Source organism: Scomber scombrus, chromosome 17 (assembly GCF_963691925.1).
Source record: "Scomber scombrus chromosome 17, fScoSco1.1, whole genome shotgun sequence".
Classification (NCBI taxonomy): Eukaryota; Metazoa; Chordata; class Actinopteri; order Scombriformes; family Scombridae; genus Scomber; species Scomber scombrus.
Genome location: NC_084986.1, coordinates 1241678 through 1257095, shown reverse-complemented (window position 1 = coordinate 1257095; position 15418 = coordinate 1241678). Strand labels below are relative to the sequence as shown.

Genomic DNA, 15418 nt, shown 5'->3' with positions numbered 1-15418 from the left:
CTCATAAATACAAACACTTTTCTAAAAACCACAAACTTTATGTGTATAACAGTTTTTAAACAGAGGTACAAAGTATTTACAGAGACAAATGATCCGAGGTCAGACAGAACAGCCGAGTGTTTTACCTGGATCCACTGTGATAGAACATAACACCTTTAACACTGAGTGTCATTATTTATTCTGAGACTTCATCTTTTCTTCACAGAGTTCATCAGCAGAGCTCAGAGGTTCTCAGTGGTCAGTCTGTCCAGCAGCATCAAACACAGCTGGACTCCATATTTATGGTGTGTAAATGTAAAGCACAGCTACTACTGCTAACTACAACAGCCACAGACTAAATACTAAACTACCATTCTGGTCCTAACAGTCTCCATGCTGCACTCTGTAGACCAGCAACTGTTCAGTCTGTCACTGATGATCTGATGTTGACTTCTACCAGTTACATTTACATTTGATTCTGTTCCAGCTGCTGGAGGAGAACATCAGCAGGTTTGTGAAGAACGAGCTGAAGAAGATGCAGAAGGCTCTGAGTCCAGATGACCCAGAATGCTTAGAGAGTCAGAGTGAGGATGAGGAGGTGTTGGACGGTGAGGAGGAAGAGCAGAGGAGGAGCAGCAGAGATGCATTTCTGAAGATCACACTGCACTTCCTGAGGAGAATGAAGCAGGAGGAGCTGGCTGAGCGTCTGCAGAGCAGTAAGAGGATTTTAACAGATTTAACATGATGGAGAGGAAATGGAGGCAACATGGGAGAGGTTTATATTTCAAACTCTGCTGTTAATATGATGCACACATCTGAATCAGATCTATGAATTCTTCTGAGCTGAAAACAGTCAGAAACTGTTTGTCCTCAACTGATGAGCTGAATAGATTTCTTAGTGGAGGAAAATATAAACATCTGCAGTTTAATGTTTACATTCTACCAATTTACTATAGAATCACCTGATTGATTTCATTTGTTGTTTGTTCATTCAGGAACTCCAGTTGAAAAGTGTCGATATAAACTCAAGTCTAACCTGCAGAAGAAGTTCCAGTGTCTGTTTGAGGGGATCGCTAAAGCAGGAAACCCAACCCTTCTGAATCAGATCTACACACCGCTCTACATCACAGAGGGAGGGACTGCAGAGGTCAATGATGAACATGAGATCAGACAGATTGAAACAGCATCCAGGAAACCAGACAGACCAGAAACAACAATCAGACAAGAAGACATCTTTAGAGCCTCACCTGGAAGAGATGAACCAATCAGAACAGTGATGACAAAGGGAGTGGCTGGCATTGGGAAAACAGTGTTAACACAGAAGTTCACTCTGGACTGGGCTGAAGACAAAGCCAACCAGGACATACACTTCACATTTCCATTCACTTTCAGAGAGCTGAATGTGCTGAAAGAGAAAAAGTACAGCTTGGTGGAACTTGTTCATCACTTCTTTACTGAAACCAAAGAAGCAGGAATCTGCAGGTTTGAAGAGTTCCAGGTTGTGTTCATCTTTGACGGTCTGGATGAGTGTCGACTTCCTCTGGACTTCCACAACACTGAGATCCTGACTGATGTTACAGAGTCCACCTCAGTGGATGTGCTGCTGACAAACCTCATCAGGGGGAAACTGCTACCCTCTGCTCGCCTCTGGATAACCACACGACCTGCAGCAGCCAATCAGATCCCTCCTGAGTGTGTCGGCATGGTGACAGAGGTCAGAGGGTTCACTGACCCACAGAAGGAGGAATACTTCAGGAAAAGATTCAGAGATAAGGAGCAAGCCAGCACCATCATCTCCCACATCAAGACATCACGAAGCCTCCACATCATGTGCCACATCCCAGTCTTCTGCTGGATCACTGCTACAGTTCTGGAGGATGTGTTGAAAAGCAGAGAGGGAGGAGAGCTGCCCAAGACCCTGACTGAGATGTACATCCACTTCCTGGTGCTTCAGGCCAAACTGAAGAACATCAAGTATGATGGAGGACCTGAGACAGATCCACACTGGAATAAAAAGAGCAGGAAGATGATTGAGTCACTGGGAAAACTGGCTTTTGAGCAGCTGCAGAAAGGCAACCTGATCTTCTATGAATCAGATCTGACAGAGTGTGGCATCGATATCAGAGCAGCCTCAGTGTGCTCAGGAGTGTTCACACAGGTCTTTAAAGAGGAGACAGGGCTGTACCAGGACAAGGTGTTCTGCTTCATCCATCTGAGTGTTCAGGAGTTTCTGGCTGCTCTTCATGTCCATCTGACATTCATCAAGTCTGGAGTCAATCTGCTGGCAGAAGAACAAACAACATCCAGGTTGTCTAAAGTATTTAAAGACAAACCTGAACAAGCACGTGTATATCAGAGTGCTGTGGACGAGGCCTTAAAGAGTCCAAATGGACACTTGGACTTGTTCCTCCGCTTCCTCCTGGGTCTTTCACTGCAGACCAATCAGACTCTCCTACGAGGTCTGCTGACACAGACAGGAAGTAGCTCACAGACCAATCAGAAAACAGTTGAGTACATCAAGAAGAAGATCAGTGAGAATGTGTCTGCAGAAAGAAGCATCAATCTGTTCCACTGTCTGAATGAACTGAATGATCGTTCTCTAGTGGAGGAGATCCAACAGTACCTGAGATCAGGAAGTCTCTCCACAGATAAACTGTCTCCTGCTCAGTGGTCAGCTCTGGGCTTCATCTTACTGTCATCAGAAAAAGACCTGGATGTGTTTGACCTGAAGAAATACTCTGCTTCAGAGGAGGCTCTTCTGAGGCTGCTGCCAGTGGTCAAAGCTTCATATAAAGCTCTGTAAGTGGATGAAATAATGTGAATGAATAATATCTAATATATTGGATTTTATGAATGACGGAGATTGTTTGTGTTAATCATTAATTCCTCTTCAGGTTGAGTGACTGTAACCTCTCAGAGAGAAGCTGTGCAGTTCTGTTCTCAGTTCTCAGCTCCCAGTCCTCTAGTCTGAGAGATCTGGACCTGAGTAACAACAACCTGCAGGATTCAGGAATGAAGCAGCTTTCTGCTGGACTGGAGAGTCCACACTGTACACTGGAAACTCTCAGGTCAGGATTCAACATCTATAATTCCTTTTCTTGAACAATGACAATAAAGCTGATTCTGACTTTTTATACAGTTGACAATTGCTGTTTTACATTCAGACAAATGTCAATTATTCTGCACATATGTGGGATTTTGGTACTTATATGATTAAAACATTGTGTTATCAACCTTTTCATATTTCCAGTCTGTCAGGATGTCTGATCACAGAGGAAGGCTGTGCTTCTCTGGCTTCAGCTCTGAGCTCCAACCCCTCCCATCTGAGAGAGCTGGACCTGAGCTACAATCATCCAGGAGTCTCAGGAGTGAAGCTTTTGTCTGCTGGACTGGAGGATCCACACTGGAGACTGGAAACTCTCAGGTAAACATGAACATAAAAGTTTATTCTTGATCATGGACGTAACAGTTTGAGGATCATGTGATGTGGGTGAAAACTAGTAACTTAAGTTAATATTTTTTCAATTTCTCATAAATTGTTGTTTCTTCTTTCAACTATTATAATATATTATATATTCAAACCAAATTAATTAATAATTGCATATAATTATAGTAAAATAGTTAATTTATTCTCTAACTTCAAAATGACTCCTTAATCGGATAGAAAATCATTCTGACTGTGTTTCTTCCTCCAGGGTGGACCATGGTGGAGAGCACAGGTTAAAACCTGGTCTGAAGAAGTGTAAGTGTGGATTGAATTTGATTCATGACAACTAAACAGCACACAGTCAGTTTCTCTTTAAATACAAAGTTGGTCTTTGTGGTATTTATTCATTAAAACATTACTGACAAAATGTGTCATCATGAAACTTTATAGAAATGAACAACAGATCAGAAGTTAAACAGAATAGATCCATCAGGTGTGTCAGATGATAAACTGCTGCTGTGTTGTTTCTTCTTCTCTTCATCAGATTTCTGTGAACTCACATTGGACACAAACACAGTAAACAGAAAACTAAAACTGTCTGATAACAACAGGAAGGTGACACGTGTGGGAAAGGATCAGTCATATCCTGATCATCCAGACAGATTTGACCCCTTGCTTCAGCTGCTGTGTAGTAATGTTCTGACTGGTCGCTGTTACTGGGAGGTCGAGTGGAGAGGAGAGGTTGCTATATCAGTGAGTTACAGAGGAATCAGAAGGAAAGGAGACAATGATGACAGGTTTGGATATAACAATCAATCCTGGAGTCTGAACTGCTCTGATGATGATGGTTACTCTGTCTGTCACAATAGGAGAGAAACATCCTCCTCCGTCTCCTCCCCCTTCTCTGTCTCTGACAGAGTAGCAGTGTATGTGGACTGTCCTGCTGGCACTCTGTCCTTCTACAGAGTCTCCTCTGACACACTGATCCACCTCCACACCTTCAACACCACATTCACTGAACCTCTGTATGCTGGGTTTGGGTTCTGGACTTATGGTTCCTCATTGTCTGTGTGTCCTCTGTCTGAGTGAGAGTCTCCTCCTGTGGAGACAAACAGTCACACTGCTGACTGATGACACACTGATGTACTTTAATGTTAAACCCCTAGACCCTGACAAGCTGAATGCTATACATGACTGCTCATGTCATGTCAAAAACTGGATGTCAAAGCATATTTTATCTTCAGCAACTTCATCCTTTGGTTTTCTATTGAAACATCAAGCATTTTGCAAGAAATATTAGTGTTTTGTTTGATAGGATCTTGAGTTTTGAGCAACACACCATAATGCTATGTGTATCATTTTAGCCATTTAAACATTTAAGAACAACAGAAATCTTAAAAATATGTGTTTCTGTAACCGATGTGAAGAGTCTGTTTTTATTCTACAGGAAAATGTCAAGTTATCTGTGTGTGAACTTAAATAAGACAATGACCATACATACACAAGTCACTCTACCAAAGAATGGTTAGAGCAGAAGAAAGTTATTGTTTTTGAATGACGGAGTCAAAGTCCTGACCTGTTAGGACCTGAAGCAGACAGTTCATGCCAAGAAGCCCAAAAACATCCCTGAGATGAGACTGTTCTGTGAGGAGGGATGGGCTGAAATTCCTCCAAGCTGATGTGCAGAAATGATAAACAGTTAATAGAAACATTTGTTAAAGCTATTGCTGCAAAAGAGGTTCACACCAGTTACTCAAAGTAAAGGTTCACATACTTTTACCTCACACAAATATTTAAGATTGGATCATTGTCCTTAATAAATAAACAAAGAAGTTTACTTTTTTGTCTTGGTGGTTTAATTGGTTCCCTTTTAGCACTTCACGGTTCATATCATATTCATGCAGAAATAGATACAATTCTAAAGGGTTCACAAACTTTCAAGCAGCACTGTATATGAGTGCATGGAGTCAGTAACCTGTCCTAAATAAACAGCCTGCTGCCTGTGACTGAGCAGCCGATGAACTTTGTCCTGCAGCACAGAAGCTGAAAAATCAGATTTTCAGGTGTCAGCAGGCAGAGTAGCTGCTGCAACACTTTTGTTCAAGTTTCAGTAAAAATTAGATTTTTTTAAAAAATCAGTTGAGAGACAACATGGCAGAGAGGAGAACTGCACTGAAGACGACAGCAGAGCCAAACTTCCTGCAGTTTAATGATCTGGCCTGTGAGGCGGTTGGTGGGAAGGTGAGTCTTAGTATGAGGTTGCCTTCTCTGGCTGGCTGTAGCTTCATATTTAGCCCTCAGACATGAGAGGAATCAATCTGAGCTTCTCAGTTACAAAAAGACTTTCTCAAAATGTCAAACGATTCCTTTACAATATCAATTAGCAGTACAGCTATGACTTTAAATATGGGTGCTGCCTTGTCCATGTTTTGATGTTTGTCCTTGTTGATTGGTCTTATATTTGTGTTCTCTTGTTGTTCCTTCAGGTTATCTTTGCATCAGATGAATGGTTCGCTCCTGCTGCCAACCTGCTGAAGGTACAACTCTGATCCACCACATCAGCTTCAGGGCAACCCACAGTCATGTTTGATTTGTTGTTAATTGTTACTGTTACTGTTCCTGTAACTGTCAGAGGAAAACAAGGCTCTGCTTTGGTGATCTGCACAGTGACATCACTTTAAAGGATTAGTCTGGTTTTATTTAATATTTATATTGTCGTCAACTGTCATGTAAGCTTTTGTTGTCACTCAACACTTTCATTGTCCCCACTCTGTGACTCTCAGCTCAAAGCCCACTGGTTCTTAATGAAGACATACAACTTTAAAAACAGCTTACAGTTATATTTTTTTAATTATTAAACTAAACCTGTGGGATCCAAACACCTAACACACCTCAGAACCTGGGCTGACTGGATGTTTTATATAAAATAGCCTAATTTCTGCTAGTTTCAATAACTGCTGTATACAAGTTTAGTCAGGAGTCGATTTTAAAGTAGTATAGGTCAGGTTTTATTATGTCTTTTCTTCTCTTGTAACCGAATCTGATAACAACAATGACAATGATAATGACAACCAAAATCAACAATGTTAGTCCATCTATCAGCAGCTTCTTTCTTCCCCACTGTGCCTCTCAGCTCCAAACCCACTGATGCAAATCTTTCAAATCACTTCACAAATATATAATTTTATGTTTAAAAATGCTCCATAATTTCCTAAAACAGCTGGTCACTGTAGGTTTTAATCAAACAAACAGCCAGAAATAGTGCAATTGTTGGGGACTATTTTCAGTGCTGGATGAATCCACATTTGGTGCTGTAGTGAGTATTTCTGACTGTAATGACTGTATGTTTGTGCAGAGAGAGCCGCCTCAGTTCATCGCTTCTGCCTTCACTGAGTTTGGGAAATGGATGGACGGATGGGAGACCAGAAGAAAGAGAATACCTGGTTAGTTTCAGGAACCTGATCAGACCAGAATACAGAGCAGTGGAGACACCTTTGCTGAACCCCAGACAGCTGTGATTCAACAGATGTTCAAAACTGTAACCATATATACCATTTTAAATGGCTTTGACTGATACATTCTTCAGAACACCCTGCATTTATGTTAATCTCACTTTAATAATGCAAAACTTATAAGGACAATATATTTACTTCACAGTGTTTTTCACAATCATCTTAAAATCTCTCTAGTGGATAAACTGTGATGAAGATACTGTTTAATACATATCTTTGACCTTTCTTGTATCTTCAGACGACATAGCTATCAGACGAGGAGTTCCGGTCCTCTGCAATGAGGCCGACGCAGAAGTAACTTAGAACTGCATTCTATCAAAAGGCCACCAGGGGGCGACCGTTTTGGTGTCAAAAGGACTTCCGTCTCTATACAAGTCAATGGAGAATTCACCAACTTCTCACTTGATTTCTAACCTCAGTAAACGTTTTCAAAATGTGTTTATGGTCTCAATCGCTAGTTTAAAGCCTTCTTCAATGCAGTATGATGTTCATTTGGGACATTTTGGCCTCCCTGATTTTATATGTGACGATAAAGCAGGGTATGCATTAGGGCGTGGCTACGTGGTGATTGACAGGTTGATTGGTTCACAGGTTCAGGAGGGCGGACAGATAGACTGCAGGAAATAGCCGTGAACTTGTTTCACACTGACAGTTTTCTCCGGAGTTTTGTGGTTACAGTTATTAGTAACAGCTAACTTGGTTAGCATCACCAGGTTGCCGGTGTAGACTGTGGTAGATCCAGCCCTCGCAACCTCCCCGCTCCGTCCTCATGCTCCTCCTGATGCCCATATAAGTAGAATCCGTGTTCTTTTTTTCCCGACATGCACCTCAAATTTTCAAGATGGCGCTGCTCAGATCCGATACTATTGGCCTCAAAGCAGCAGTCCACAAACCAATGGGTGACGTCACAGATGTTACGTCCATTATATATACAGTCTATGGTAGCTATACATAGATTCATCTGTGATAAACTAGTCAGCCAATTCATCAGTCAAGATTAACTTCCCAAAATCCTTTGTTTATGGGTTCATTAAGAAGCTCAGGCTCTTTGATACTTAAGGCACAATCTGTAATGCAAATGTAAACAAAAGAGTCACCCTGACACCAAATATGAAAGACTAATCTAGGAACCTTAATTCTGTTTTACTGTTTCACATTTTCTCAAAGGTCACGACTGGTGCATCATCCAGCTGGGAGTACCTGGGCTGATCTACGGCTTTGATGTTGACACATCCTTCTTCACTGGAAACCACTCGCCTTACGCCTCCATCCAGGCAGGTTGTCTGGGTACGAACGACTATCGATTTACTATCTCCTGCTCTCACCTTTATCCAGGAATGTCATACTCAAACTCACTCGTTCATTCTACGAGAAACCTTTTCAGGCAATTTACATGCTATGTCTGTTTTTACCATTAGTTCACATCTGAACTGATTTGTGAATGTATATACATTTATTTTATTGATTTTTATTGAAAATGAACTTAATAAACTCTTGTGTAAATCACAAAATCACATGTTGGCAAAACAATTCTATAAAATATTGGCAAACACAACATAAAAAACACAAAATATCTCAACTAAAGATCTGAGAACATTGTGAGACTCTTCATATGTGGAGTGAAATTAGACGTAGTATCTGATGATGTAACTCTGTCCTCCAACAGACCAACCGCCCACCTTTACGCTGGAGGGGGACCGAACTGGCATGGCCGCCTCGGACAGTCAGCTGGCTGCTGTCGCCGAGGTAACAGTGACATTCATGTCATAGCCATGGCCACCAGTCACCATGGTAACATTGCAATCACTTGATCACCATGGGGATGCTGGCAGTAGGCTAGTTGAGAAGGTACTACTGACAAGCAGCTGGTGACCATGGTAGCATAATAATGAGCTTGTCACGATGGTAACAATGGCAGTGTTAGTGGACAGCTGGTTGGAAGCCAATTAGAACAGCACAAAGATGTAAAGGTGTGGTACCCTTTTATTTTGCACTTGCATCGGGGGATTAAAAGACCAAGATGTGAGGAACAAAGTGGTCGAGAAATGGAACGAGGAGATCATTGAAGTAGCTGGTAACAAGATCCTGCAGGGCCTTAAATGTTACCAACAAGATCTTGTAGTTTATTCTGTATCTTACTGGGAGTCAGTGAAGGAATGCAAGAACAAAGGTAATAGGGACCTACAGCTATAGTTTTAGTTAAAAGCCTGGCAGCTGCATTTTGAACCAACTGCAAAGTATTTCCAGCAGCTTGACTTCACTGGTAACTTAACATCCTACATGCAATAAAAAGATACAGTTAAAAATAATCAAAAAATGTGGCAAAAGTCAGTTAATTGCAGTGTTTTTGGTGGAAAAAACCACAACACTGGTGCATGTGCTGTCATCATCCAAAGTCCAAACTGTATGTGATGTGTGGTTTGATTGACAGCTGGGCTCGGAGGCGTGGCCAGAGCTGGTGTCTGTGTCTGAGCTGAAGCCTGGATACTCAGACAGCTGCCATAACTACTTCCAGGTCAACTTCAACCGTAGAGTCACACACCTGCGTCTCAACATGTATCCAGGTAAACACACACACACACACACACACACACACACACACACACACACACACACACACACACACACACACACACACACACACACAGAGTCAGATAAATATGATCATATAGTTCATAAAGCACCTGTGTGTCTTCAGACGGGGGGATAGCCAGACTGCGAGTGTTCGGCATCGGGCAGAGGGATTGGTCTTCTGTGTCCACCAACCAGGACATTGACCTGCTGGCTCTGACCAATGGAGGAGTCTGCCTCGGCTACAGCGACGCCCACTTTGGACATCCACGCAACATGATTGGTAGAAAATGCTCACATCATTAATGCAAACAAACAGTGTTTTAAGAAATTAAAGTTAGTCATTTATTATCTTGGTAGATGATGTTATCTTCTGCTCTGTTGTGTTGCAGGTCTCGGTCGGGCTGCCAACATGGGCGACGGTTGGGAGACCGCTCGCAGACTGGACAGGCCAAAAAAACTGAAGGTTTACAGACACCTGAACCTAATTCTAATAGTGACAATAAAACAAAAAGTCTACATTCTCAAACATTGAGGACAGGACAAAAAAAACCCCATAAGAACAACAACAAATCAATCTTTATTTGTATAGCGCCAAATCACAACAAAAGTCATCTCAAGGCACTTTACACATAGAGCAGGTCTAGACTGAACTCTTTAATTTAATTTAAAGAGACCCATGTGGCAAGGAAAAACTCCCTTTTAATGGGAAGAAGCCTCAGGCAGAACCGGCTCTAAGTGGATAACCATCTGCCCTGACCTGTTGGGGTCATTCTCTCTAAAAATGTCCTCTTTTCCAAACGTCTTCCCACTTTCCAAAATTGTCCTCTTTCACTGCTCAATCTTCAAAAACTCTTCTTAGTTCCAAAACACATCTCTACTTTCCAAAATGTCCTGAATTACCAAAAACATCACAATTCTTTCCTTCCTCCCTCCCTTCCTTCTGTCTTTCCTTCTTCTTTCCTTCCTCCCTCCTTTCCTTCGTTCTTCCTTCCTTCCTTCTTCCTTCCTTCCTCCCTCCCTCCTTTCCTTCCTTCCTTCTTCCTTCCTTCCTTCCTTCTTGCTTCCTTCCTTCCCTCCTTTCCTTCCTTCTTCCTTCCTCCTTTCCTTCTTTCTTTCTTCCTCCCTTCCTTCCTTCCTTCTTCCTCCCTTCCTTCCTCCTTTCTTTCCTTCCTCCTTCCTTCCTTCCTCCCTCCCTCCCTCCTTTCCTTGTTTCCTTCTTGCTTCCTTCTTCCTCCCTTACTTCCTCCTTTCCTTTCCTTTCCTTCTTCCTTCCTTCCTCCCTCCTTTCCTTCCTTCTTCCTTCCTTCCTCCCCCCTTTCCTTCCTTCTTCCTCCCTTCTTTCCTTGATTCGAGGACAACAGGAGGGTTAATTTCACTTTTCTTTCCTGTTCTCAAAATATTCCCACTTTCCTGAAATGTCCCCTTTTACCTCGTGAACATTAATAAAAGTGCAGTTTGAATGTGTTTCCTCTTTTGTTTCTTCTTCCTGCAGGTGGACCAGAAGGGGATCCTGCAGGTGCCCGGCTGGGAGTGGGCCGTGTTTCGTCTCGGTCACTGCGGAGTCATCAGCAGGATCGAGGTCGACACCAACCACTTTAAAGGTGGACGGGCGTCTCAGCTGCTCTGTAGAAAATATCTCAAACTTCCAATTTAGCTGCAGAACAAAACTGTAACGATGGTTTTTCCACTCAGGTAATTTCCCGGACTCCTGCAGGATCGAGGGATGCACTTTGACGCCCGAGGAGGAAGCTCAGTGCATCAGGAGCAGGTGGATTACTGAGAAATGGCAGGTTCTTCTTCCACCACAGAAAGTAGGCTCATTTTTATTTGCTTCCTTTTGTAGTTTTGTAGTTTACAAATATTCATAAAAAGTTTCTTTCTTCTCTTTCTTTATATTTTAAATCAACCAAAACAAACAGTTTAATTAATTCGATATGTAGATGTCTCATTTCTTGACAGATGGGAATAAATCATGTGTCATTTTGGATAAACACAGACTTGCATTTGATGAATAAATCAGAGGAGGTGTTGGCAGATGGCGAGCTGTGAGTTGTTGTTTAACTGAGTTGTATCTTACCCAAGTTTGTAAAAAAGCTCCATCGTCTGCCAAGATGGCCGCCAGCCAACAAAAACTTCCAAAGCCAAAAAAATCATCCTTTGTTTTCTCCCTGAGAGCAACAACAAAAACCCTGAAGAATCTTATTATTCATCACTTATGAGTTTCCTTTCAATATAAGATGAAAGCTTTGAAGAATTTAATGCAGACTAAGAAACATTTATCACTGAAATATGACTGTAGTTTGCATCACAATGAATATAATAATTGTAATATGTTGTATATTTATTACTTTACCACTAAAAACAACCACATGATAAATATGTGTACACATCTTTTGAATGATTGTCCTTTGGGTAAAACCGAAGAAATCATTCAAATTAAATTGTATTTGGATGTTTTAAACACAATAAATCAAGTCAAAGAAGCAATACTTTTTATTTTTTCATCAAAAATTAAAAGTTGTAAATATTTAATCTTTTATAACTCAACTTTTATGTATTGAAACATTTAACATACACTTTAAAATAGCCATTACAGTGTTACATTACATTAAAGTAATACTTCTTCAGTCTCTGTTCAGCTTTAAAATGATCGATTGAAATGATAAATTCATGTTGATTTTATTACAAGTTTAGTTTCCGAATGAAAAGAAATCCTGTGTTTCATTCAAGATTCGAGGTTCAAGAAGTTTATTGTCATATGTATAGTACAAAAACACGGAGATTCAAACACATGAAAAAACCAGGAGGAAAATGATGCCAACGTGGAAGTAACTTAAAACTGCATTCTATCAAAAGGCCACCAGGGGGCGACCGTTGCATTCTTCAATGCAGTATGATGTTCATTTGGGACATTTTGGCCTTCCTGATTTTATATGTGACGATAAAGCAGGGTATGCATTAGGGCGTGGCTACGTCGTGATTGACAGGTTGATTGGTTCACAGGTTCAGGAGGGCGCCTCATGCTCCTCCTGATGCCCATATAAGTAGAATCCATGTTTTTATTTTTCCCAGCATGCACCTGAAATTTTCAAGATGGCGCTGCTCAGATCCGATACTATTGGCCTCCGAGCAGCAGTCCACAAACCAATGGGTGACGTCACGGATGTTACGTCCATTTCTTATATACAGTCTATGGAAAAAAAACATGCAAAGATTAGTATTAAAAAGGATAAAAAGACTAAGAAGAATAAAACTAAGTAGGCAAGAGAAGTGCCAAATAACCGAGTCAACTATCAGGAGATATTTCTACTTTATTAACTCAGATCTCATGCTGAAGCTTTGTGTTTGTGTTGCAGCTTCGTCCTCATCACAGACATCTCTACAGCGAGGACGAACTGAAGCTGAGCCGACCCGTCACTCACATCCGCCTCGTCATGGCTCCGGACGGAGGAGTCAGCCGGCTCCGGCTCTGGGGTCGACCAACACCCGTCTCCAAGGCAACGGCCAATCAGCAGAGGAGACCTGCATCCAAACTCTGATGCACACCTGAGAGCTTGACCTGCGTCACAGAACTACCAACTTATTCTGTAATGTGACAATAAAATCAAGTACGGCTGAACTTATGTGTTGTTTATTTGATTCATTTATTGTTTAATCTAGAAAATGAAAGAACAGCAACACATTTCCATCTCAGAGTCCAGAGTGACGCCTTCAAATGTCTCATTTTGTGCAACTGAAACCCCAAAATATTCAGTTTAGTTTATAATGAGACAAAACAAAGAAGAACAGTAAATCATTACATATTAGAATAAATCAATTTATGGAGATACAAACAAAATCTCTCCAAAAAAAGCATCATATATTTTAAAAACAAAAACAAAAGTCAGTTAACTGAGAAAAGATCTAAATGACTGCCACCCATTTTTACTATATTTGCACATTCAGTTGACAGACCAGTTCAAATTTGATTGTCTTTCATCTGTAGGTGGCGCTATGCTACACATATAACTTTACACCACCAGCGTTTCAGGTGATCCGATCACAGGTGGACATTTGAGACACGTTGCCGTTCACGCCTGTCTGACCACTTGTGTCCAGATGTTGTTGCTGCTAGAGGGTCAAAGGTCTCTGCTCACAGTCATTACTTCAGCCAGACAAGCACCAGATTAGTTGTTAGTGTTAAAGAGATAATAAAGATGTCTCAGGAACTAATAAATGTATGAGTAATTACAACTGCAACCTGTGCTCCTCTGCTTTCTATTCATCAAAACAACCTCCACGTTCTGTATTGATGATGCATTTCATGTAAAATCAGGATATTCATTCCTGAACAGACACAAGTCTTACAGAAGAGAGGACAGACAACCACGAAGGGATTCGAACCCTCAATCTTCTGATCCGAAGTCAGACGCCTTGTCCATTAGGCCACGTGGTCATGTTAGTTGTCTCTCTGTGGATCAGGAGGCAGAGCGGTCGTCCACCAATTCGATTCCCGGCTCCTCCAGTCCTCTGGTGATGTGTCCTTGGGCGAGACACTTAACCCCAAATTGCTCCCGTTGCTGTGCCAACGGTGTGTGAATGGTCAGTTTCCATCTGATAAGCAGGTTGGCAGCCTGTCATCAGTGTATAAATGTGTGTGAATGGGTGAATGAGATGTAATGTAAAAGCACTTTGACTGGTCATAACGACTAGAAAAAGCTCTTTATAAGTAAAGTCCATTTACATTTGAACTGGGCCACGGTAGTAGTCTACCGACAGACAGTCAGGAGAAGCAAGACTTTGAAGATCAAGCTTTTGCCTTCATGGGATCCATGTGTGAGGTGATGGGGCACTGTTGCACATACCATGAGTTGAAAACACTGCCAACTTTACATCTGAAGGACTTCACGAGATGTCCTCCCTCTACAACAATTAAGCCTGGCCTGTACAGGGATCGAACCTGTGACCTTGGCGTTATTAGCACCACGCTCTAACCAACTGAGCTAACAGGCCTGCTGCTGCCATTCTATCTACACCCGCGTCCCTAATAGAATGAAAGACACTCATTTGCCTTTAAACAACTAGCGACCTGGTGGAACCAGGCTTGTAAAAGTCTTCAAGAAGGGGAATTAGCTCAAATGGTAGAGCGCTCGCTTAGCATGTGAGAGGTAGCGGGATCGATGCCTGCATTCTCCATTACCTTCTTTTCAGTTGTCGATTCTCAAGAAGGTAACACACATATCCTTGATTCAAAGGATTCCTCCTGCTGAATGTGCCCATAAAAATCAGAGGAAGTTTGAGGAACATTTCACTTCCATACTAGTGCTATTCAAAGGAACTTCATATTTTCACACCTTCATCTCTGTGACTATGTCATGTTTTCATACATAATCAGCACTGTCACATTGTTTGGTGTACATGGTGGAAGCTTCTCATTGGAATATTCATTCCTGAACATACACAAGTCCTACAGAAGTCCTACATTCTGATAGTTTAACTACAGGATATGACTCTGAATCACTTCCTGTATCAGTGATCGTCATTTACCCAGAAGCTCCTGTGCTCTCCTCCTCATACTCATTTATTCAGATTCAAGGTTATCGGCTCCATCAGTCAGCTGAGCATTTCTTCTCAATTAATGACCTGAAATAACTGATCCAAAGGAGCGATCGATGACGTCTCCACCTTCTTTAGAAATAAGTGATAAAAAATCAGATCACTTTCGATCTGCTGCTTATTGATTTCCTTTAGTCTCCTCCTCATTAGTTCTCATCCATCTGTCTGTTGTTTCTTCTTCTCTGTATTCCTCACACACAAGGTCAGCTTTAATCAACCACAGGCGGCATTGCCCCCCCCGAACCCGAATCAGTCTGCAGGTCAAACATAAAACAATCATTGCATCTCTTCATGTCTTCATCTAAACTGATTTCAGGATATTTTGAGGAAT

General features: G+C 41.6%; 1 protein-coding gene, 2 non-coding genes and 1 pseudogene across 3 annotated transcripts; 2 read left to right on the top strand and 2 right to left on the bottom strand.

Annotated features, from left to right (window-relative positions):
* LOC133997235 (NLR family CARD domain-containing protein 3-like) overlaps positions 1-4495 on the top strand; it is a 30772-nt pseudogene extending 26277 nt beyond the window's left edge.
* Positions 4496-5421: 926 nt separating this feature from the next.
* Positions 5422-13115, top strand: allc (allantoicase). Its single transcript, XM_062436824.1, has 11 exons — positions 5422-5647; positions 5893-5943; positions 6762-6849; positions 8086-8205; positions 8585-8664; positions 9350-9482; positions 9617-9772; positions 9882-9955; positions 10985-11093; positions 11185-11303; positions 12849-13115. The coding sequence occupies exons 1-11, from the start codon at positions 5558-5560 to the stop codon at positions 13029-13031; spliced, it is 1203 nt and encodes a 400-aa protein (XP_062292808.1). The 5' UTR covers positions 5422-5557; the 3' UTR covers positions 13032-13115.
* A 739-nt stretch (positions 13116-13854) lies between these two features.
* Positions 13855-13927, bottom strand: trnar-ucg (transfer RNA arginine (anticodon UCG)). The gene has a single exon. It is a non-coding gene; the product is annotated as a tRNA-Arg (tRNA).
* Positions 13928-14410: 483 nt separating this feature from the next.
* trnai-aau (transfer RNA isoleucine (anticodon AAU)) lies at positions 14411-14484 on the bottom strand. The gene has a single exon. It is a non-coding gene; the product is annotated as a tRNA-Ile (tRNA).
* Between the last annotated feature and the right edge of the window lie 934 nt (positions 14485-15418).

Excerpts from the sequence above, each read along its gene's own strand:
- allc (XM_062436824.1), top strand. The coding sequence starts at position 5,558 with ATGGCAGAGAGGAGAACTGCACTGAAGACGACAGCAGAGCCAAACTTC. Across the intron at positions 8,206-8,584 it reads CATCCAGGCAGGTTGTCTGG|ACCAACCGCCCACCTTTACG; the intron begins GTACGAACGACT and ends GTCCTCCAACAG. Across the intron at positions 9,483-9,616 it reads GCGTCTCAACATGTATCCAG|ACGGGGGGATAGCCAGACTG; the intron begins GTAAACACACAC and ends GTGTGTCTTCAG.